The sequence below is a fragment of the Coregonus lavaretus genome, assembly GCF_964263955.1.
Source record: "Coregonus lavaretus genome assembly, contig: HAP1_SCAFFOLD_2609, whole genome shotgun sequence".
In the NCBI taxonomy this organism is placed as follows: domain Eukaryota; kingdom Metazoa; phylum Chordata; class Actinopteri; order Salmoniformes; family Salmonidae; genus Coregonus; species Coregonus lavaretus.
This window is the reverse complement of record NW_028166024.1, coordinates 45,016-68,258: the sequence shown is the minus strand read 5'-3', so window position 1 is coordinate 68,258 and position 23,243 is coordinate 45,016. Positions and strand designations below refer to the sequence as shown.

At 41.8% G+C, this 23,243-nt stretch overlaps 1 protein-coding gene across 1 annotated transcript; it reads right to left on the bottom strand.

The window, feature by feature from the left end:
- Positions 1 to 2,833: 2,833 nt before the first annotated feature.
- LOC311115193 (tripartite motif-containing protein 16-like) lies at positions 2,834 to 22,912 on the bottom strand (the record flags this gene model as incomplete). The annotated part of the gene is made up of 6 exons (XM_084190392.1): positions 22,148 to 22,912; positions 21,295 to 21,390; positions 4,030 to 4,263; positions 3,767 to 3,926; positions 3,582 to 3,641; positions 2,834 to 3,345 (listed from the first exon to the last, which is right to left on the bottom strand). Exons 1-6 carry the CDS (start codon positions 22,727 to 22,729, stop codon positions 2,834 to 2,836), a joined length of 1,644 nt encoding a protein of 547 aa, XP_084046518.1. The 5' UTR covers positions 22,730 to 22,912.
- Between the last annotated feature and the right edge of the window lie 331 nt (positions 22,913 to 23,243).

Genomic DNA, 23,243 nt, shown 5'->3' with positions numbered 1-23,243 from the left:
AAAAATTGCCGCTCCTGAGAATTTTTTCAGGAGCCGCCACTGGTACTGACATTATGAAAATTAAAGTAAACAGTACCTTTCGCGTTGGAGTTTATAGAGAAAGAAAAACTAACAAAAATGTAGAGCCATAGTAAAGCCCAGTATGGACTATCAATACAGGTACTGTATGTAGAACCATAGTAAAGCCCAGTATGGACTATCAATACAGGTACTGTATGTAGAACCATAGTAAAGGCCAGTATGGACTATCAATACAGGTACTGTATGTAGAACCATAGTAAAGCCCAGTATGGACTATCAATACAGGTACTGTATGTAGAACCATAGTAAAGGCCAGTATGGACTATCAATACAGGTACTGTATGTAGAACCATAGTAAAGCCCAGTATGGACTATCAATACAGGTACTGTATGTAGAACCATAGTAAAGCCCAGTATGGACTATCAATACAGGTACTGTATGTAGAACCATAGTAAAGCCCAGTATGGACTATCAATACAGGTACTGTATGTAGAGCCATAGTAAAGCCCAGTATGGACTATCAATACAGGTACTGTATGTAGAACCATAGTAAAGCCCAGTATGGACTATCAATACAGGTACTGTATGTAGAACCATAGTAAAGCCCAGTATGGACTATCAATACAGGTACTGTATGTAGAACCATAGTAAAGCCCAGTATGGACTATCAATACAGGTACTGTATGTAGAACCATAGTAAAGCCCAGTATGGACTATCAATACAGGTACTGTATGTAGAACCATAGTAAAGCCCAGTATGGACTATCAATACAGGTACTGTTTGTAGAACCATAGTAAAGCCCAGTATGGACTATCAATACAGGTACTGAAAGTGTTGAGTAGAGAGAGAGAGAGAGAGAGAGAGAGAGAGAGAGAGAGAGAGAGAGAGAGAGAGAGAGAGAGAGAGAGAGAGAGAGAGAGAGAGAGAGAGAGAGAGAGAGAGAGAGAGAGAGAGAGAGAGAGAGAGACAGGACATCAGGTAAAGTTCTGGAGATGAGGGAATATGTGTGCAGAAAGAAACCCTCCAGTATGGTTAACCCCAGTTAGGCCCAGTATGGACTATCAATACAAGTGACCATTTAGAATGTGACCCAGTTCAATGGGTCTTAACAGAACTGGGGGATGTCAGCCATGAAGTTGTCTAAACACAACTGGAATATAATTTGTTTCTGATTAATTGTTAATGGATTTTCAATTAGGAACACTGGGGAAAAACCTAACACAACAACAAACATAACACACAACCAATAAAAACAAAGGGGGAGGAAACCACTAAAGTCATTACCATATTGTCATTTTCTAATGACAGGGAGAAAACATGTAAAATCTAGAAGACTACTTTAGATCTGGTCAGAAGAAGCCTAGTGCACTATGCAGGGAACAGGGAGAGATTTGGGACAGAGACAGTAACTCCTGGATGGAAATCTTCATTCTAATGACAGTGAGCAAATCTCCAATCTCCACCCTATTCCCTATGTAGTGCACTACTTTTGATCTGGTCAGAAGTAGCCTAGTGCACTACGTAGGGAACAGGGTGTCATTTGGGCCAGAGTCAGTAACTCCCCTGGGTATGAATTCTCTCTCTATCTTATCTGTCTTCTATATTATGTTCTCCTCTCCTCCTCTCTTCTCTCCTCTATTCACTCTATTCTATCATCCACACCACATGCCAGCTTCAACACAATCCATTTACAAGTTAAAGACACACCTTGGAATAAATAGCAAAGGAAAACTACTACTAGATGTATTTTTTATACCATAAATCATATTTAATAACTGAACAGTAGCAGACCTAACTTCATCTGTTCCTGACTCTGGGTAGTGGATTAAAAAGACCATCAATCTCCAATGATATTAAAGTACAATTCTGAACATTACTGATATACTGAGTGACAAGTCAAGATAGCTGATGTTTTTATTGTTTGGTTAATAGCACCACCTGCTGGACAGGTATAATGTTGCTTGACTGAGCAGTACGGGAGAATAAAAGATGCCAAATTTAGGGCCGGTTTCCCGGACATCTCCATTGAACATGCTTTATAGTCTAGGACTAGGCTTCATCTGTGTCCGGGAAACCGGCCCATATAGTTCAATTAGCAAGTAAGTAACACTACCTGTTCCATGATACTGAGGAAAATTACATTGAGACAGAGAACCAATTGAGAACAAATTTCAATGGTTCTGAAAGACAACCAACATACATTAACAGCATACATCATGATTAATGTAAATGTATAAGATTAAAACGTTGCACTTACAAATAATATGAATGCATTGAATTGTAATTCATAACATCTTCTGAAGATCAAATCAATCAAATCATTGTACATAAAAACAGAGCAGAATGAATCATCACATCTGGGGACCATCACCACCAGCATGACTAGTATCTATGTGGACCTTACTACAGTTTAACCAGCTCAGCTATAGACTACACCAGCATGACTAGTATCTATGTGGACCCTACTACAGTTTAACCAGCTCAGCTATAGACTACACCAGCATGACTAGTATCAATGTGGACCCTACTACAGTTTAAACAGCTCAGCTATAGACTACACCAGCATGACTAGTATCTATGTGGACCCTACTACAGTTTAACCAGCTCAGCTATTGACTACACCAGCATGACTAGTATGTGGTCCTCTGTAGCTCAGCTGGTAGAGCACGGCGCTTGTAACGCCAAGGTAGTGGGTTCGAACCCCGGGACCACCCATACACAAAATTGTATGCACATGTGACTGTAAGTCGCTTTGGATAAAAGCGTCTGCTAAATGGCATATTATATTATTATATTATATGTGGACCCTACTACAGTTTAACCAGCTCAGCAGTCCCAGAGAGATAAAACCCAGGATAGAGGGGCTGAGTGAATGTGGTCTGGACTCTGTGGAGGAGGGTCATTGTGTCAGAGACACTGTAGAAGGACAGAGTACCTGCCTTGTGATCCAGGTCCACTCCTACTCTGGAGGACTGAGGGCCTGATACTTTAGTCACAACATTATTGTGTATGAAACAATAACCATCACTATAACACTGTAAACTCCAGGACTTGTCATTGTCTCCAAATCGACCATCTGTCTCTGTTCTGCTGATGTCTTTATATGAGACTGATGTATTAACACACCACCCACTCCACTCCACCTCCCAGTAACAGCGTCCAGACAGACCCTCTCTACACAAAACCTGGTAGTCGTTGGTGAATCTGTCTGGATGATCAGGATATGGTTGGTCTTGGCCTTTATAGGTCACCTTTCTGTTCCTTTTAGACAGAGAGAGGAGTGTGTGTGCTGTGTTTGGGTCCAGTGTGAGCTGACAGGAATCTGGGAGAAGAGCAGAGCAGAGACCAATGAGGGGAGTTAGAACAATAAGTTAAGTCAGATACTGTATCTACCCTGTCTTTGATTAGAGCACAGCAGAGATCAAATCAGAGAAATATGAGGAGTCAGATAGATACCCAGTCTTTGATTAGATCTACTATTGCTATATATTTCTAGAGGGATTGTTAGGAGTGTCAGTAAAAAGAGACTGTTAGTTACTTCAGAATAAAGAGACTCACATTGTAACAACTGTTCTCTGGTCTTGGGCTCTGGAGGCAGTACAACATCCACTATATTCACTACAGACACACAAACACATTCACAGAGAGAGGGAATGTTATCATCACACCATATTCCACATGTATATGACTAGTAGGGAACTTTCAATGGTCTAAAGTTGATGTTCTTATTATTTTCAACACACCTGTAGAGGAGATCTTGGTCCATTCTCCTTTAAGGACGTCTTCTAGTTTCTCTCTCAGTTCAGACACAGTCTTACTCACATCTCCAAAGTACTGAAGAGGACGGACAACGATGCTGGTTAAGTCTGAAGATACACTGGTACCGGAGAGAGACTGATAACTCTGGAGAGAGAGACAGAGAGAGAGAGAGAACAGACCCAAATGATTGAGAGTTTCACATTGAGTTTAAATTTCTATATCACATGTATCAAGGCAGTTGAGTTACCTGGAGGAAATGGATGTGATCCTCTGTGTGTGAGAGCTGCTCCAGCTCAGTGCTTCTCTTCCTCAGCTCAGCTATCTCCTGCTCCAATTGCTCCAGGAGTCCTTCAGCTTGACTCACTTGAGCCTTCTCTTGGGCTCTGATCAGCTCCTTCACCTCAGAGCGCCTTCTCTCAATGGAGCGGATCAGCTCGGTAAAGATCTTATCACTGTCCTCCACTGCTGCCTGTGCAGAGCACTGTTGAGAGAGATAGAGAGAGAGAGAGAGAGAGAGAGAGAGAGAGAGACAGACAGACAGAGAGAGAGAGAGAGAGAGAGAGAGAGAGAGAGAGACTGACATGTCTTCCTTTAATGAGCCATCCTCATTACACTAACACCCCCCCTCCTAAAAGCACATTGCGTGCCACCACAACCTCCACACAATCACATTATCCAGTACCCAACACCACAGTACAATACACCATCCAGCACCACATTCCAACCTTCCATCCAACCCCTCCTCTCCAGCCGTACAGACAGCCCCCCTGAGCCCCCATACCTCTTGAAACATCTCCACACTGTTGATCATTTTGTACAACTCAAACTCAACCCTAAGGCGTCAACAGTAATGGCATTACCCTGGCAACACAGAAAAAACATGATGAACAGTCTGTCATTGCAGAAAACGAACACCCCTCCCCAACTTCCAGGTCAACCCGAGCCAACCAGCTATTGGTGTCCAGGGCTCCATGTAATACCCTCCACTGGAGGACCCCTGACCTTTCCAGCACTGGGAGCTTATAGAGCACCCTCCACCTATACCCTGCCATGCTCTCAGCCCCCACAACCCCCTGCCACTGATGCCCCTTCACTCCCGCTAAGCTCCTGATGTGTCTAACCTTGACACTGAGGGTGTACAGCACCTTACCCCCCACCTCCTCAAACTCCCCCAGGCTCAGAGTGTTAAAAGTCAGTAAGTCCTCCGGACTCTCCTGCCAGTCCCCAGTCTCTGCTGTCACTTGCAGTGGTGGAAACGGTGGTGGCCCCTCCTCAGGCTGCTCCAGCCCCCTCCTCACTGGGTCAGGCAGAGCCTCCTGGACCTCCCCCATGACTCTCTCCAGCAGCCTAAGAGACGTTTGTCCCGCCTGCTGTGCCGACTCTTGTGGGGTTTTCCACCCCCCGGCAGCCGCAGGTCTGCTAGTCTCCTGATGCCTGCTGCCATTAAAGGTCCCTGCAGGATGGCTGAATGAGTGGACCTCTACAGGATCAGTGGGTTGTGGAAGGTGGGCTCCTCCCATACCCATGGCCCAGGCACCACACCCCCCTCTCCTGTGGCCCTCAGCAGCTGCCAGGCCCTCAGTACTGCAGCATAGAAATCAGAGACCCCTGCTGTATTGAGTCTCTCCGGCCGCATGGTCTCTCCTATCATTGCTACGCAGACGACACACAATTAATTTTCTCCTTTCCCCCTTCTGATAATCAGGTGGCGAATCACATCTCTGCATGTCTGGCAGACATATCAGTGTGGATGTCAGATCACCACCTCAAGCTGAACCTCGGCAAGACGGAGCTGCTCTTCCTCCCGGGGAAGGACTGCCCGCTCCATGATCTCGCCATCACGGTTGACAACTCCATTGTGTCCTCCTCCCAGAGTGCAAAGAACATTGGCGTGACCCTGGACAACACCCTGTCATTCTCTGCTAACATCAAAGTGGTGACCCGATCCTGCAGGTTCATGCTCTACAACATTCGCAGAGTACAACCCTAGCTTACACAGAAAGCGGCACAGGTCCTAATCCAGGCACTTGTCATCTCCCGTATGGATTACTGCAACTCGCTGTTGGCTGGGCTCCCTGCCTGTGCCATTAAACCCCTGCAATTTATCCAGAACGCTGCAGCCCGTCTGGTGTTCAACCTTCCCAAGTTCTCTCATGTCACCCCGCTCCTCCGCACACTCCACAGGCTTCCAGTTGAAGCTCGCATCTACTACAAAACCATGGTGCTTGCCAACGGAGCTGTGAGGGGAACGGCACCTCCTTACCTTCAGGCTCTGATCAGACCCTACACCCAAACGAGGGCACTACGTTCATCCACCTCTGGCCTGCTAGCTCCCCTACCTCTACGGAAGCACAGTTCCCGCTCAGCCCAGTCAAAGCTATTCGCTGCTCTGGCACCCCAATGGTGGAACAAGCTCCCACACGACGCCAGGACAGCGGAGTCACTGACCACCTTCTGGAGACACTTGAAACCCCACCTCTTTAAGGAATACCTGCAATAGTATAAAGTAATCCTTCTACCCCCCGTTTACTACCACTGTCTTTTGTCTAAACTAACACCTGACTTATTTCACCTGCTAGCACTGACTTGATTAAAGAAATGTACTTATTGTGATCGAGATGTAGTTGTCCCACTGGCTATCCTAAGTTGAATGCAGCAATTTGTAAGTCGCTCTGGATAAGAGCGTCTGCTAAATTACTTAAATGTTAAATGTTAATGAAGAGCTGCTGAACCAGCCCCAAACCACCAGCCCTCCTCAACAGAGCACATGCTGGTTCCCTCCAGCCCACCTCCATAGGGTACAGTGGCCTCTGCGCCGCTTTGAGTCAGAACGATGGAACTGTCCCTGGTGAATGCCCCTCCCTGCCCAGACTGGCCTACTGAGCCCTCCCCCCACCTTGACCATACATGAAGCCCCAGCGTACAACATTTGAACACAGGCCACAAAATTCTCCCCACAACCAAAACAACACATAGAACAGATATTCATGGTCCACCCTATCAAAGGCTTTCTCCTGATTATGAACAGATTGTCTGTGATTAGGTGTCCTGATACACAGTTACCCGTCCATCTTATAGTCCCCACAGAGCAATGCCACAGGCCTCCAGTTAATTAAGTTCTTTGTCAATTCTCTGTGACAGAGAGAGTTTGGAAAGGTCTGTGAGCAGAACCTGAGAACACCCAGGATCACAGAGTTCTGCCCTCTATAAATCAGAGTACAACTCCACAGCCCGCTGCCTCAACTCCCCACAACAGAAGTTACCCACCCATCAGGCTCTCTCATCTCCTCACAACAGAAGTTACCCACCCATCAGGCTCCCTCATCTCCCCACAACAGAAGTTACCCACCCATCAGGCTCCCTCATCTCCCCCACAAAAGAAATTACCCACCCAGCAGGCTCCCTCATCTCCCCCACAACAGAAATTACCCACCCATCAGGCTCCCTCATCTCCCCACAATATAAGTTACACGCCCATCAGACAAACATAAACAATGGATTGTCTTGGTTTCCCCACTCTGTTTTTCCAACCCAAAAGAACTAGGAGCATCCATCTCTCTCAACATGGAAAAACTAGCTCTTACAAGTGATCCTTTTGCTTTCTCTGAAATGAAAGCCCCTAGGTCCCTGAGTAGTTCAGATAGATTATCTTGTAGCCCCACCCTACCTTGCCCCACCAGCTCAGCCTCCCCCTCACTTATGAACCTCTCAAGCTCCCCCAGTACTCTCCTGGCCTCTGAAGAGGAAAAATATGTATACTGCTGACTGAAAACCTGAATCTGGGCTTTCCCTACGTCCCACCACTGACTGAGAGACTCAAACTCCCCCTTCTGCTGTCCCCACCTCTCCCAAAAGCCTTGGAAGCTTGAGCAAAAAGTGACATCTTGGAAGAGCTTTACATTGAATTTCCAATAGGACACCTGCCTGGGCCCTGGTGAAACAGAGAACTGAGCCCTATATTAGGTGCAGACACATTTATGAAAGCAAAGACAAGGTCATTGATTTTGGCTCTAACCACTAACAACCTACCCTTACACACCTCTTTTGCTACCCCTGCACTAAGATTTCTGCCATGGCTCAGCACCTGCGCCGCCTTCCACCAGACCCCCAATACACTTCATTAATCACATCACTGTGTGTCTCTTGCTAAAATAATCACGTTTAAATGTTTTTGGTTTGACATATTCCCCCAGTCTCTGCCGCCGTTCATGTTAAGGAAGTCTAACCATGAAATCTCCATAAGAGATGGGAGGGAAATCACCACAATCAGAAACCAGTAGAGAAGCCCATAAAGCTGCCATGCCAGAAAAAAAAACATCAATTTAAGCAGATTCTGAAGACATGCCCTTAAGAACCCATGACCCATTTTCTCAGCCTATACCGCTTCCTGGGTGAGAGGACACTAAACCCCTCATTCTTCATCACGTGTTGTACTGACCTTACAAATCTTCCAGGATCAATCAAATAAGACTCCAGCAGAACCTTCTTTTTCCCCTTTAGTCTCCATCAGGAACCTAGAAAGTTCTCTCACCGTATATACTGGGCCCTCAGCCTGACTGGCTGTCAGCTCTGGATCCAATGAGCCGTCTGAAAATGAGACGCCTTGTCCTCCGCTCCCGCAGACTCACCTCCCCCCTCTTCCTCCTATATTGGCACGGTACCGTCGTCCTCCTCCTCCCCAGTCTGCCCCCCTGCACTTCCCCCCTGATCAGAGCCTCTTCCCCAATGACAGCCAATATTTCCTGGGATGAGCCCACCAAGCCTTTGTCGACCGGAGTCTTCAGCAACCTGCCTCTGCTCACGAAGCCATAGCAAATGAATTGAAGCGAACCATCACTGAGCCTCTTCTGACTGGAATGATCCTTAGAATTCAATTTTCCCTAAATGGCACCAAAAAATTTCGAAACAGAAAAAAATGGTGTCCAACATGAAAAAAACTAAATATAGACATTGTGAGATATTTTCCGAAATATACTATCGTATCTGAAGATTATGCCTTTGTTAAATGTTTTTCATGACGAAATGGAATGTTGGTTGTTAGTATAATGTAACATATAATAGACAGGAAGTGTATTGTAAACTGGCCAGCAGAGGGAGCCATCTCGTTGCATTGGTTATAAATAGGGGTGCACGAAGAAGATAGGTCAGAGCAGACATCAGAATTGGACGACACTACTGCTCTCCGGGTGTCATGTCACCTGTTACTCATGCTGAAGCTTATGATCTGAATAAACCTTATGATCGACGTTCAGTATGAGCAGACTCCTTGATTGACGGTAACACCTACGAATAACATACACTACATAATGGAGGCTCCGCTGAGATATTGATTGCATCGTTATTGGTCCCTTTCCTGGATTCGTGAATTGACTATTGTTCAAGCCGGCTAAAGGTGAGATTATTCACAAACTTTGGACCCTAGTCATTTCGTTGATTGGGGAGAGGGCTTTGACGGTGCACAGTTAAAAGTACTTGGGTCGTTATTGAGGTATGGTGTTGCTGTTAACTGGGAGTCTGAACGAAAATATTCTAAATTTGGTTGATGTGTAAACGCTGTTTACAACGATGGATTGTACAAATGGATTGGTAGAGAATATATGTTGGGAGATATCTGCATAATTAGGGCACCGGGAATACGGAAAAGACCTCGAAACGAGGCGACTTGTAATAATAATTATTATTATTATTAAGTGGGCTACAAATCCTGGGCTTAGTTAGACTGAATCAGGTTGATTCCTTAAGCGGGAATTATGAAGTGAATGGTTGTAGCTATGTTATACTCCGCCTCTGGCCGACGGGTAATTGGTTGGTGGTAACCGCTTGATATGAGATTCATCTTTCAAGGCAACAAAAAGTTAGACGGGGAGAGAATTGGATGATTATTTATTTGGCCACGGTGCAGGATATTGATTTGTGTTGTAGGCCGCTGTTGGCTAGAGGCTGAAGCTAAGGCTGGATTGTTTCAGGCCACGTGGTGCCTCGTTGCTAAGGCTTGATTGTATGGTTCGGGTCACGTGGTACATCGTGGCGAAATGCTAAATGCTAAGGCTTGAGGCTAAAGGCTAATTTTTGTAAGGCTAAAATGTGAATCATGCTACATCATGGTGGCTGGATGCTAGTGCTAATTGTGTGTTGTGTCACGATGTACCGTAGGCTAAGCTAACTGCTAAGGTTGAATGCTAATTGTGATGCGTGCTACATGCTAACGGATATCCTTAGAGATTCCATTGCGATGGGTTAAAGTCTCTTAAACTTGTCACTGTCTGTAAGTCAGGTTGTATGTTTTGTGAGCGCTGTTAAATGTTGTTTGACTATGGGGGAAATGGTAAGTTACAGCTGGCTGTTATTCTTTCTGTTTGGGGAGAGAGGAGAGAATCATTCTTTCATGGGGAAACGTATTTTTGAATGGTTGTGCGCATGCGTTTAATTTTGCGACACTACACTACAGAAAGGGGGAGTTTATGGCACAAGATTATGACACGTTTTGGTTTACGGCACTAAATCTTCGACATGCGGTCGTGCTGAGGCGACGGAACAAAATGGTGGCCAGTACGGTCATGTGATTGTTTCAGGCTTCTTTTCAGGGGTAAGGGCTACCGGAAGAGAGAGGTGAACACGACTTTTAAAATCGTTAAAGTAACTGTTATGTGAACGTTAAACTATTTGGCGATGTAGTACATTTATAGATCAAATATATGTTGACGGAGTATAATTAATTAAAATAAAACGATTAAGATTAAATGAAATGTTTTGGAGCGATCTATGTAATAAATGATATTTGCGCATGCGTGGGATTCTGCAAAACAACACATGGGGGCTGCAGGGAGACGGAGAAACACACAGACAGAGAGATTTTAGCACGAGTATTCTAGTTTAGAGATTGGTTGAAGATGAAACTTGCTTTGTAGCCTATTGAATTTATAAATTAGATATATGGTAGCGGATTATAATACATTTAATTAAAGAATTAAATAACGGATTAAAATAAAAAATAAAAAGGTTTTTGAGCGATTTATTTAATTCTGAGTTTAGTCTTAGAGTGAATAATGTAGAACAAACGAATATTGAATGGTTGGAGATACTCAGTGACTGCATTAACGACTAAATGTTATGTTGTGTCTTTGTTCTTCTGTCATATGAGAGGAACGCTAAGTGAGAGGAGTGAGGAGATACAGGAAGTGATCACGTCACGTGGCAGAGGATCAAGTCAAAAAGGGTTTGGTACTGATTATGGTTACAAGATCTTCCCCTAACAGGATATGTGATGTTATGACGATTTTACAAGGGGCTTGGCAAATTCTATTTCAATAAAAGTTACATTTTGGAGGCTATGTGCATCACTGGGCTGGATTGCAGTTCGATTGGAAATCAGGTACTGACATTATTCTTTAAATTTATGATAATTAGGGGTTATAGAGCAAGGGGTTAAAGGCTTTGGTTAGGGGTATTTTAGTCTGAAGATGACTAACTTGCATTTACTGGCAGTTGATGGGCTGTGGTAATATACTCAACACTAATGGATAAGGTGGTGACATAGGATATAGGAATAAAAATTGGTTTTAATTATTCGGGATTTTTAATTTACTTATTTGGATTTATTTGGAGTTGTTAGGTTATATTAAGAATTACAGGGGGGAAGTCTATATAACTTAAATAGTCTAAAATAGGATAGTTCACAATAAAGGAATATAAAGGGCTTGATATAGGGGGAAATTGATTAAAATAGTCATTTTTTAATCAAAGTAGACTAGTGTTAGGAGAGACTAATGGCAGAAGTTAGTACACCATTCTCACATATGGATTCAGCAGAAAGACATCATCCAGCAGGGTGATTGTGGCATCAGAGATGAAGACGAATACGAGCAGAAACAACGATGAAGATGAATCCAGAAGACGGAAGAAAACCGAGATGTCTGGGAACTTAAGGAGATGACGATGATGACGATGAGAGTGATTGATGAGAGGCCATGGGTGGAGGTGACTCTGTGATCAGAAGGAAGTGGCAAGAGAGGAAAGAAGGATACTGGAGACTTGATCTCGGATGAAAGTTGAACGAAGAAGAAGACAAGATATTCGAGTTCTGATGAAGAAAAGTAAGAAGATGATGGAAGATGATATTTCAAGAACAGAACTTAGAAGATAACCTTTTGAAGAATACTGATAGGTCCACAACGAGAAGAACCGGACGAAGAAAACTCTATCAAATACAACTTATAACGGGTGGTGGAGAAGAAGAAAATAAGTGTTGGTTATGAAGAATCAGAGTGAATCAAATCAACAATCACTGTTACAGCTTTAACTGAACAATATCAAAGGCAATTGTACCAACCAAGGGGGGACCAGATGTTCCATATCGACGGTCAGTTTCTGGACAGACACAGAATTGGAGAAGAAGAAACAGAGGAAGATCAACGAGCAAGTGAAGATCACCTGTGCTTCAGGTGAACACTAAATATTCTAGAGTGCCGAGAATATCCGGAATGGGTGCATTGCTGAGAGCCTTGATTAGAGAAGAAGAGAAAATAGCTAACAGTTGAAACAACCGACAATTAGAAGTGATAGTGAATAGGGGAAAACTTATCTGGGTTCAGCCTAAAGAGGTTAAACATCTCACTAATTGATAACTAATTAGGATAGGGATTGGAAGTAGTAAAATAGTTTAATTACTCTTAGGGAATCAATTGAGCTCTGTTATAAAAGTCAAAGAGGAAGTAAAAGAGACATACTAATATTAGAAGATGCTGTTATGGCAGTGTTGGGAAGAGATGCATGGTGTAAATTGAAGTATTCAATCAGAGGCACAATAGACGACTGACTGTCTGGGAGACTATTTTAAAAAGTAGGGTTTTTGGGGAATCATTTGCTTAAAAGATAAATATCATAGGAAGGATGATAATGTATTAGATTGCCTGTTAGACAATCTGTCTGGGAAAAAACTTAATAGGGGTGACTGTTATTTTGGGTTACATTCTTACACTAAGAGATTTGAGGTTAGGCTAAAAGGTGTTTAGTCGGTTTTGCCAAGTCTGTGTGTAATGAGTCAGAAGCAGGTGGGGAACTTTCCCAATCACATATTCTAAAATTTGGTGGTAAGAGATTTTGTCAATAAATCAGGGGAAAAGGTTTTAAATGTTATGAGAGAAAAGATTAGATTAAAATAGGTTAGGAGAACTAGGGGTGAAGGAACTCTGAGACAGTAAGCTAAGTTTCAAAGTTAGTAGTAAGACAGAGAGAGAACAGTGAGGAAGGACATTTTAACGTTTAGTGGGAAGATAGGGGAGGAGTTTAGATCGGTTAGGAGCAGATGCATTGAGAAAGTATGTGTTGCTGAATGATAAGAGAAGATTGAGGGTGATTGAGTATCTATATTTACAGTTTCCAGCAGGGAGATCAATGTCATTATAGGTGTATTTTGTGTAATCAAAAGTTTAAAGTTTAGAGGTAGAACTGAAAGGGGGAAAAAGTGACACTAGTGGTGATAGATGGAAGTACAAGCAAAGACCATTTTTTTTTTCCTTTGGGGAAAACTAGGAGTAACTAAGGACATTAACACTTCAGTCTATTATAACAACAGGGAGAAGCAATTTAACTCTTTCAACATTGATAGGTATTAAAGTCATAAACATATTGCATTGGATTATAAGGGAACCAATACAGCACCAATTTTAGGGGGAAAAATACTTATTAGGGTTTAAGATGGGGACGTTTCTCTCATATGGAGAGATAATTATGGAGAATAAGTATTGTTATCAGGACCAGGAGTAGAAGGAGGTATAGTTTGGAATAGGGTTAGGAGTGACTGTTCACTTATGTTGCGTAATATTATAGAGAAAGGTTAGGGAGAATATATGTGTACTTATTTAGGGCAAGCATTAGAATTTGTTTCGGTTAGGAATTATTGGTTAACGGGCAATGTAATTCATAAAGTAACGCTTATAATGGAAGATTTGAAGTCTGTGGAAGTTTTCACAGTCATTGAGGGAGTTCAGGAGGAGTAGAACTGAATGGACAGTAGTCACTCCAACAGTGAATAATACACATAGGATATGGGAAATTTTGCACTAGAAGTAATTAGGGTTAATACAGCAGCTAAATCAACTACTTTAATGGTAACTTTGGAAGGGATTAATGATACGATGGTAATAGCAAATGTAGGAAGGATGACAACAACTTTTCTGAAATTGAAGGAGGCAGCAAGAGAGACTCAGGGGTTTAGGTTATTACGAATAGGGTTAAAAAAGGAGAGCCGATATTAATAGAAACAATATAGATTAATCTGAAATGGAGAAGAGAGATTCGTCATGGAAGCTGCAAGATGAGGTCTTTTGATTTTGATGACAGAGGGGGGGGGCATCTGATCAGTGCTGCTCGTTCCTCTGTTGTGGAAATTAGAGATAGATTAACTCATTCTGTGGGGTCAGTGAGGAATCTTGAGGGTTGATGTCTGTTGGGGATGCCAGCCCAAGACGTGTTAGACGGTCGCGCGGCCTCTGACGGGTGTGGGTAAATGTTATGCTTTGTCATGACTGTGGTATCGGCAACAGTCATTGACCGATAAAATAATGTAGTTGTCAGACCAGTAGGGTTTAAGTGTTCTTGGGTGAAGGGATTACCCTATGAGCATTGGTTAGAGGGAAAGTAAAATCAGGTAATTGCAAACTCTGAAGTATTCAGGTGAAATATTGAGGGCTAAAAGTTGTTTGTTCTAATGAAACATATGAGGTAAGGGGTATGTTTATGGAAAGATCAGATTGGGATGTTAGATGATAACTTTGGATAAGTATGACCTTAAGGGTAGTAATGACAAATAATAGGTTACTTTTTATATATCAGGTAGTAAGAAGAGCAGGACTTTGATGGTTAAAAGATTAGCTTTTGACTGACAATGTGACTATGGGAATTTTAGAGGATAAGGGGAAATTATGATAGAGTATATTCTTACCCTATGGGGATAGGATGTTGTTACAGGTCAACGTTGAAGCTTCCATATGAGGTTTTACCATTATAAAGAGGGATAGCATTGGACACAGCTAAATCTAGGGTTAGAAGGGTGACATTACATTTACATTTTAGTCATTTAGCAGACACATGGCGACATGTCATAGTCTTCAAGCCTATCAGTGAAGAATAAGTTTAAGGGAGAAGGGGGGACTTCATTCATGGTATGGTGTAACATTTGGAAAATATAAGGGATGCATTTGAAGGGATTTGGTTGCAAGATCAATTAGGCCAGTAGGGGCAGTGATGGGTCAGATTCTAGTAGTTTAAGCTTTGATAACACTGTGTGATGTTTGTACTGACTTTTGAGAAAGTTATGAGATTGAGATAGGTTGGAGAAGTGGTGCCTGGAGACAACACTCAGATGCCGGTGTGGACTGTTCCTGATCTGGATAAAGATGGACAAGTGGAACTGAGGGATAAATATCATTTTGGATTATTTGATGATTTTTCAAATTGTTTTTTCAATATTAGTATAATTTTTAGTATGATTTATGAATCAAAGGGGGGAATGGATAATGTGATTCATGCATCATTTATGTATCATTTTTTAAATTCTTGGGTGAAATAGAGGTTTAATTTGAAAGTGGTTGTTTTGCAAAGGATACTGTTTGGTCGTTTATTTTCTTGTCATTCCAGAAGCATGTGGGAGAAGCATGTGGAGATTGGAATACTCAAACAAAGACAATATGACTGGAGGAGAGGAAACAAGGAGGGTGTGGCTGATTCCATCATCAACAAGTCCATTGGAAGAGGACATTACAGGGAGACGAAGTGTAGTGGACTACATTCCAGTGTCTGCAATGAAATATAGACATGTGTAATACATAATTGTGTCATATTCTTAGGTATTGATTTTAGTATAATTATGTTTGAGGTTATTGAATGCAGATGAGGATCGTAGATGCTTTTGTTTGTTTCGATGGGGTTAGGGACAGAATGTTTAAGCAGGGAGAGATTCCCTTTCAGGTCCTATGGGTTGACCAGCCTGAGAGTGGATATTTATGGATAGGATTTTGTTTACATGGGTATTTAATTACATCATAGTTTCAAATGCATTTACATGAGTTATGAGGTTATCTGGAGTACCGACGGTGGTTGCCTGGGGCAGAGGGACGGTGAGAGAATTTTACTGTCTTGATTGATATGGATGGATGGCTGCTGGACAGTTTTTCGCTCTCACACTCCATAGAGATATATTCATAATTCATAGTAATGTATTTACACTCCATAAAGAGTTATTCATAATTCATAGTAATGTGTTCATACTTCATAGAGATTTATTCATAATTCATAGTAATGTGTTCATACTTCATAAACAGTTGTTCATATGTCATAGTAATGTATTCACACTTCATAAACAGGTATTTCATAGAAAGGTATTTACACTCTAGAGGAGAATGTTTTTGGGTTTAAGGTTAAGAATATTCAATGAGATAAATGATTAATAGTCATAATCTTATTCTGTTTGTTTTCGAGACGTTTATTTCGTCTCGAAAGGGGGGAATATCGTATCTGAAGATTATGCCTTTGTTAAATGTTTTTCATGACGAAATGGAATGTTGGTTGTTAGTATAATGTAACATATAATAGACAGGAAGTGTATTGTAAACTGGCCAGCAGAGGGAGCCATCTTGTTGCATTGGTTATAAATAGGGGTGCACGAAGAAGATAGGTCAGAGCAGACATCAGAATTGGACGACACTACTGCTCTCCGGGTGTCATGTCACCTGTTACTCATGCTGAAGCTTATGATCTGAATAAACCTTATGATCGACGTTCAGTATGAGCAGACTCCTTGATTGACGGTAACACCTACGAATAACATACACTACAATACCAGCATGCCTCTCCATATGAAAATGATGGGGGGAGCTCAGAGTTCCAAGGGCAAAAAGTATTTGGGGGCTAGCGTTTGATGACAACGGAGTATGCTGCCCAGCCTTACATCATTACAAAAAGGAGATTATCCTGATTCAAATGGTGTAGAACTTTAAACCATTAAAATAAATACATATATTTGACATAATTGGTGAAATAAACAGACATGTCCCTATTTCCCCAAAACAATGGCAGACTGAAAGTTCTAAGATCAGTCTTTTATTTAACCAGCTTACCATTTATCTACGACCATTTGCCCTTTTGTGTTTAACATTTTGTGATTTGTAATCTAGCGGTTAAGAGCGTTGGGCAGTAACCGAAAGGTGGCTGGTTCGAATCCCCGAGCCTACTAGGTGAAAAATCTATGGATGTACCATCGTACATCGACATATTTAGGCACTTAACCCTAGTCTCTCTGGATAAGAGCATAAGCTAAATGACTCACATGTAAACTAGGCCTCTGTGAAAGCTTGGCAATAACTTAACTTTTCATTATTAACTGACTGACACCTCTGAAGGCAGGCAGGCAGCATACTCCTGAAAACGAACTGCTCAGCAAAGCAAAGGCTCTTTTGAGAGCTACCAGTTTTATATAGAAAGCTCATTTTCAGTGTCTGTATCCAGTGTCTGTGTTTATGTTAAGGGAGTGATAATGACAACCATCTAAATATATATATATATATTTTTTGAATATATAATTAACTAAATGTATGGTGTTTTTGGTTAATGTCAGTTTCATTGTTTGTTATGCTATAAATTGTTATTTTATGGTTGTAAGTGATAAAATGAACTAGAACATCTTATATTTAGCAATTCCTAGTAATTACTACTTTAGTAAGTATATACACTTTATTCAGTACTACTGCAATTGCTTAATAATTCCAATAGATGGTGGCATAAGACCACGAATGACATTTCAGAAGCTTTGTTTAGTTCTCTCCCTGGATATACCACCACTCCCCCTCACAGGAAAACTCCTGCGCAAGCGAGTGGCATGATGAGGTTAATTTTCTAACCTTGAGGGTTGCATGATGTAAGTTATTGGCGGGCTGGAAGATGCACTCGTCTTTTCTATTCAGAGGCGGTTTACTCCAAATATGAGATATTAAGAAGGTTTTTATAATGCATGTTAACTAGGGTTGAGGTTAGCGCATCTGACTAGTGATTATTTGGCCGGTGTTCAATACCTGCTATAGTTCATATTTTGTTGCTCTCCCAAAAGCAACACAGGCCTAATACGAGATATATAGCTAACTCTGAAGTAATGAGTGACAATTTTAGAAAATCATGGGACATAGTGTTTGGTTGCATGCTATTTTATGGTCAATCATATTGCTGCTTGTAGCCTATAACTGATGCTTCATGGTCTTATGCTGCAATCTATTGGAAATATTTAGCAATTAAAAGTTAGTAATTCACGTAAAGACATTGGTGAGGTAGCTGAGAAATAAAGTGTATTTTTTTTATTAATTCCGGAGATCAGTCTCAAACCTGCCCCACCTATGACATGCCAATTGCTGGACTTTCACAGAGGTTACTAGGTCACACCCAGTTCAAACCACATTTAAAAAATAAAACAAATGTGTTGTTTATCAAGTGTTCTGCCTTGCAATAATACCTATAATAAAATGACTAATATAAAGCAAAAAGTTTTATTTTTTATTTTATATTTATATTTAAAAAATAACAATAAATGCTATTTAGTACTATAATGGTATTTACTAACGTAAATTATTACTAAAATAACTTCTCAACGTGTTCTAGGCTAGAATTAGGGTTAGGGGTTAGGGTTAAGGCTAAAATTGTTTATATGTAGGGTTAGAGTTTCTGTATAACTTTATGTAACATCTGCTGAGGTAAAAAGGGCTTTATAAATACATTTGATTGATTGTTAGGTTTAGGGTGTTTAAAGCAAAAAACTGTATGGGTTATAGCTCTCTTGCTCCCCCCTGTGGCCTTCTGTGGGTACTACATACCTCATTCACAACACTTGCTAGGCTCATAATCTGAGGTAGCAACTGTGTCAGATCTATAAATCAATAAGCTACACCTATCCATTTAGTTTACAACTCAGTGAACCTGCGCAGCATTCGCTCAATTTGATGCCTACTAACAAACAAATTACCCAGCAACAATTTAGAAACAATAAATCTTACAATTATTTTGTAAAAATGTATTTATTTATTTATTTTAAAAATGTCTGGCTGTTTAAAATCGGCCACATCTTGAAAAAGGAGGACAGGGACATGCGTTCTGTTTAGGTGTTACACCTTTTTATGAAAAAAATATGGTTAACCATCGCTAGCACTGTGGGTCACCACAAGGTGTACCCAGGTGAACAGTGAGTTTGCTCACCAAGTAGTCATAACCTTGTTAATAATAAGTTACCTGAGGTAAAGCTACAATGTTAATACGGGCTGGTCTCATTACCAACAATAGTGAAGCTGGCATTGTGACGCAGAACAATGGGCTGGGAATATAACTTTCATTAGGCGAGTTGGTGCCACAGAGCTCAATACAACTAATAGGAGCTGGCAGGGTGAAACATGCCCTATTATTTCTAAACTACGGCAAGCATCTGGGACATATGGTAATATTATGAAACTGGGCTCCATGGCGGATGCAATTAAGTCGTTTTTATCAGAAAAAGGTGTTCAAAATGTATTGTGTCCAGCCTAGTCCTAGCCCCCGCTGCCGGCTGGTCGCGCTTGTCTGCACTAGCATTATGCCCTACATCCCCACACTATAAACACCCAAAACTATCTTTGCTAGCAAACCCTGCATTCCACTCCTACCCTCCGTAACCTTGAAGTTTGTTAAGAAACAAACACTTGTCTACGAAAAGTAAAATTTTTAACGGATTCCGCTTGGCACCCAGCCGAGAGCACACAAAAACCACTTTATTTTTAAAATTACCAAAACTAACCAACTACTTGCGGTCTGTTCGTAAGTAATAAACGGAGGCTGGACTATAATATAAATCCATGATACTTTGTGACACAAAATGGGAAAAGGGGAAATTATAATAATACAGAAAAACACCCTTCCAACTAACCCTACTCATTAAATACCCACTACCCCATTCCACTACTTGACCCTATCTGCTCCTGCACCATGCCAACGGCCTGGGAGGACAGGAAACCACAACTCAACACACCCTGTAACTCTTCTGAAGTCTAATCTTGTATGCCCAAATACTTCTCTGCAGCTGCCACCACAACATCTTTTTTCTTTGATTTACGTTCCATTTCTGCTGTACAGTTGATAACCATTGCTATGAACGCTAAGAAGCTATCATTACTAAAGCATATATCACTCGTTGGCCTATCCCTCTGTGCTGGCACAGATCTACTACTCACAGGGATCCTCTCAGGATCTCTCACCCTTGACCCATCCTCCTCTACTTTCTTCACTGTCTCAGCATACGACACCTTCTGCACTACTCTGACTCTAGCCACCTCAACCTGCCTCTCTCGCACCGGACACTTCAGATCCCCAGCAACATGGGCATCCCAACAGTTGACACACATTTGTATCCACCGAAACTACACAATCCTCTATCCCATGCCCTCCTGCACACTTCCCACATCTTGGAATCTCCCTCCTACAAACTGCTGCAACATGACCATAAACGTTGCACCTGAATCAATGCAGTGGATTCGGCACAAAAGCTCTAACAGGATAACTGATATATCCTACCATGACTTTGTTGGGTAAAGACTCAAAACTCAAAAGGACTGACAGTGACTCCTCTGTTTCACCACGCTCACCACCGGGTCTGTGTTGCACCAAATGGCGGGAATCACAAACACCAGCAGTTTTCAACCTTAATTGCTCCACTTCTACACTTAACGCTACCCCAGAAATCACTCCTTTCAATGGTGTCCTGTTCCTAAGAGCAAAGCAAGAAACAGATCTTGACCCAAGTTGCGTGACACAGAGCGCCCACTCCCTCTGGTCAGAAGAAACACAAACAAATATCACAAGTCCACTACAGGTTACCTTCATTGATTCAACTGCACCCAACTCCTTTCCCACCCAACATGAAACCACAAATGAATCTGCCAAAAGGAATGGATCCACGTTCTTCTACAATGTAACTCCTACTGCACCAGATTCTTCTTTATCATGTCCATTGATGCCAGGCTCTGGTTCTGAGCTCATCACCACACCTTCTACCTCACTTAACTCTCCCTCATTCATTTCCATTTCACCTCCAGAACTCAGTCTGGCGAATGGCTCACTCTGTTTGCACTTGAATTATAACATTTGAAATGTCTCTATTCCTTTGAACATTTTGTGAGTGCAATGTTTACTGTTCATTTCTGATTGTTCATTTCACTTTTGTTTATTATTTATTTAACCTGCTTTGGTAATGTAACATGTTTCCCATGTCAATAAAGCCCATTTAATTGAATTGAGAGAGAGTGAGAGAGAGAGAGCTCTGTTAATGTACAGCGGACATGAGTCACTCATGGTTACTCATGGTTATGTGATGAGGTAGCCCCACTTGTAACTTTAAGACAGCCTGTTCCCAACAGTGGGGCCAGTGGGATTGGATAGGGGCATCTCTCTCTCTCTGACTGGAAGAGAGAAGTGAAATTGTGTGTCTCCTCTGGTCAACAATACTCACCTTGAGAGACTCCACAGCCTGTTTGAGCTCCTTCAGCTCCTTCTCGCTCTCCTGGAATCTCTGCTGGACTTTCTGCTGACTCATCCCCAGCTGCCTCTGTGGAGAATCACTCTTCAATGAGCTATCAAGCTTTATTTGTCCAGTAGATCAATAGTATAGTAATGTGACATAGTACCCATAGAAGTTAGGGATTAAAAAGTTGACGAACTGTCTGTTTGAAATTATTTTATTATGTTGCTATGTGAATGATTATAGTTTTTATGGTAGGCGTGCATGTATCAAGGGGTTGAGGCTGAACTTTGGACTCATAAAAGGGCATTCAGAATGATAATGTTGTTTGACTTTAGAAAATGGTGATACATTTGGAGCAAACCCAATATACTCAAGGTTTGTGTTCATATTTGTTCTGCTGAGGATTGATTTCATTTGAATGATCTCATATTCAAACAGCTGTCACGCCCTGGTTCTGGGACTCTGTTATGTTGAGCCAGGGTGTGTTGTTTCTTTGTGTTTTGTGTGCTAGGGTGATAGTCTAGTTTTGTATTTCTATGTTGGCCAGGGTGGCTCCCAATCAGAGACGGCTGTAGCTCGTTATCTCTGATTGGGAGCCATACTTAGGTAGCCGTTTGGCATTCATTTGGTGTGGTTTCTTGTTCCGTGTTGGTTTGTGTATGTAACCAAGGACGTCACGTTATCGTTTTGTTCGTGTGATCATTATTTAAATAAATATGTTCACATTCCACGCTGCGCCTTGGTCCTCTCTTCCCGACGATCGTGACAACAGCCTTAGTTCCTACTGTATCTTTAATTATTTGTTTATCAGACAGTCACCAACAAGTAGTTCTGGTCTTACCTGTTTCTCAGTCCTCTCTGCTGCAGCTGACACTGTATCATGGCCTTTATGTTCATCCATCACACACAGCAGACAGATACACTGCTGATCGGTACGACAGAAAACCTCCAGTAGTTTGTCATGATGAGAGCAGATCTTCTCCTGTAGTTGTGTGGTGGCTTTGACCAGCTTGTGCTTCTTCAAAGCAGGAGATTCATAGTGAGATTGGAGGTGAGTCTCACAGTAAGAGGCCAGACACACCAGACAGGACATAAGGGCTTTCTGCTTTCTGGTCCCAGTGCAGACATCACACGCCACATCTCCAGGTCCAGCATAGCACAGAGCAGGAGGGGGAGCAGCCTGGAGTCCTGTCTTCTTCAGTTTCTCCACCACTTCAGCCAACACAGTGCTCCTGTTCAGAACAGGCCTTGGGGTAAAGGTCTGTCTGCACTGTGGACAGCTGTAGACACCTTTCAGATCATCCTGATCCCAGCTTTCTTTAATACAGCCCATACAGTAGCTGTGTCCACAGGCAGTAGTCACCGGATCATTCAGTAGATCCAGACAGATGGAGCAACAGAACAGTTCCTGATTCTCTGCCATTTTGGTGCTCTCTCCCGTAGGTTAAGCAATGGCAGTGTCAAAGATTACTTTCTGTTCAGTGTCAAAGATGACTTTCTGTTTCATGGAACTCTACACCAGAGGACAGGGAGGGGCTTCCTACTTGACTGTGTACTCTGTATGTAGAGGGGGTGTGTTTTCTTTGATAAGGAAGTGTGACAGAGTGTTGGGTAGTAGCCAGAGATGTTCAGTATTTCTCTTACATCTATTTGAAATACGTAATTTAATGACTTCTGAGTATTTTGTCATTTGAATCACACTGGGCTGAACTAAACTTTTCAAAATACTAAATACTTTTCTAAACCATTTTTTTAAAATTGTGATTCACATTATGCATTAATTGAAAGTCGCTCTGGATAAGAGTGTCTGCTAAATGATTACAATGTAAATGTAAATGCAAAAATTAATAATTGCAATCACTGAAAAACTCAATTTAAAGGGATTCTTCGGGATTTAGGCAATGAAGCCCTTTATCTATTTCCCCAGAGTCAGATGA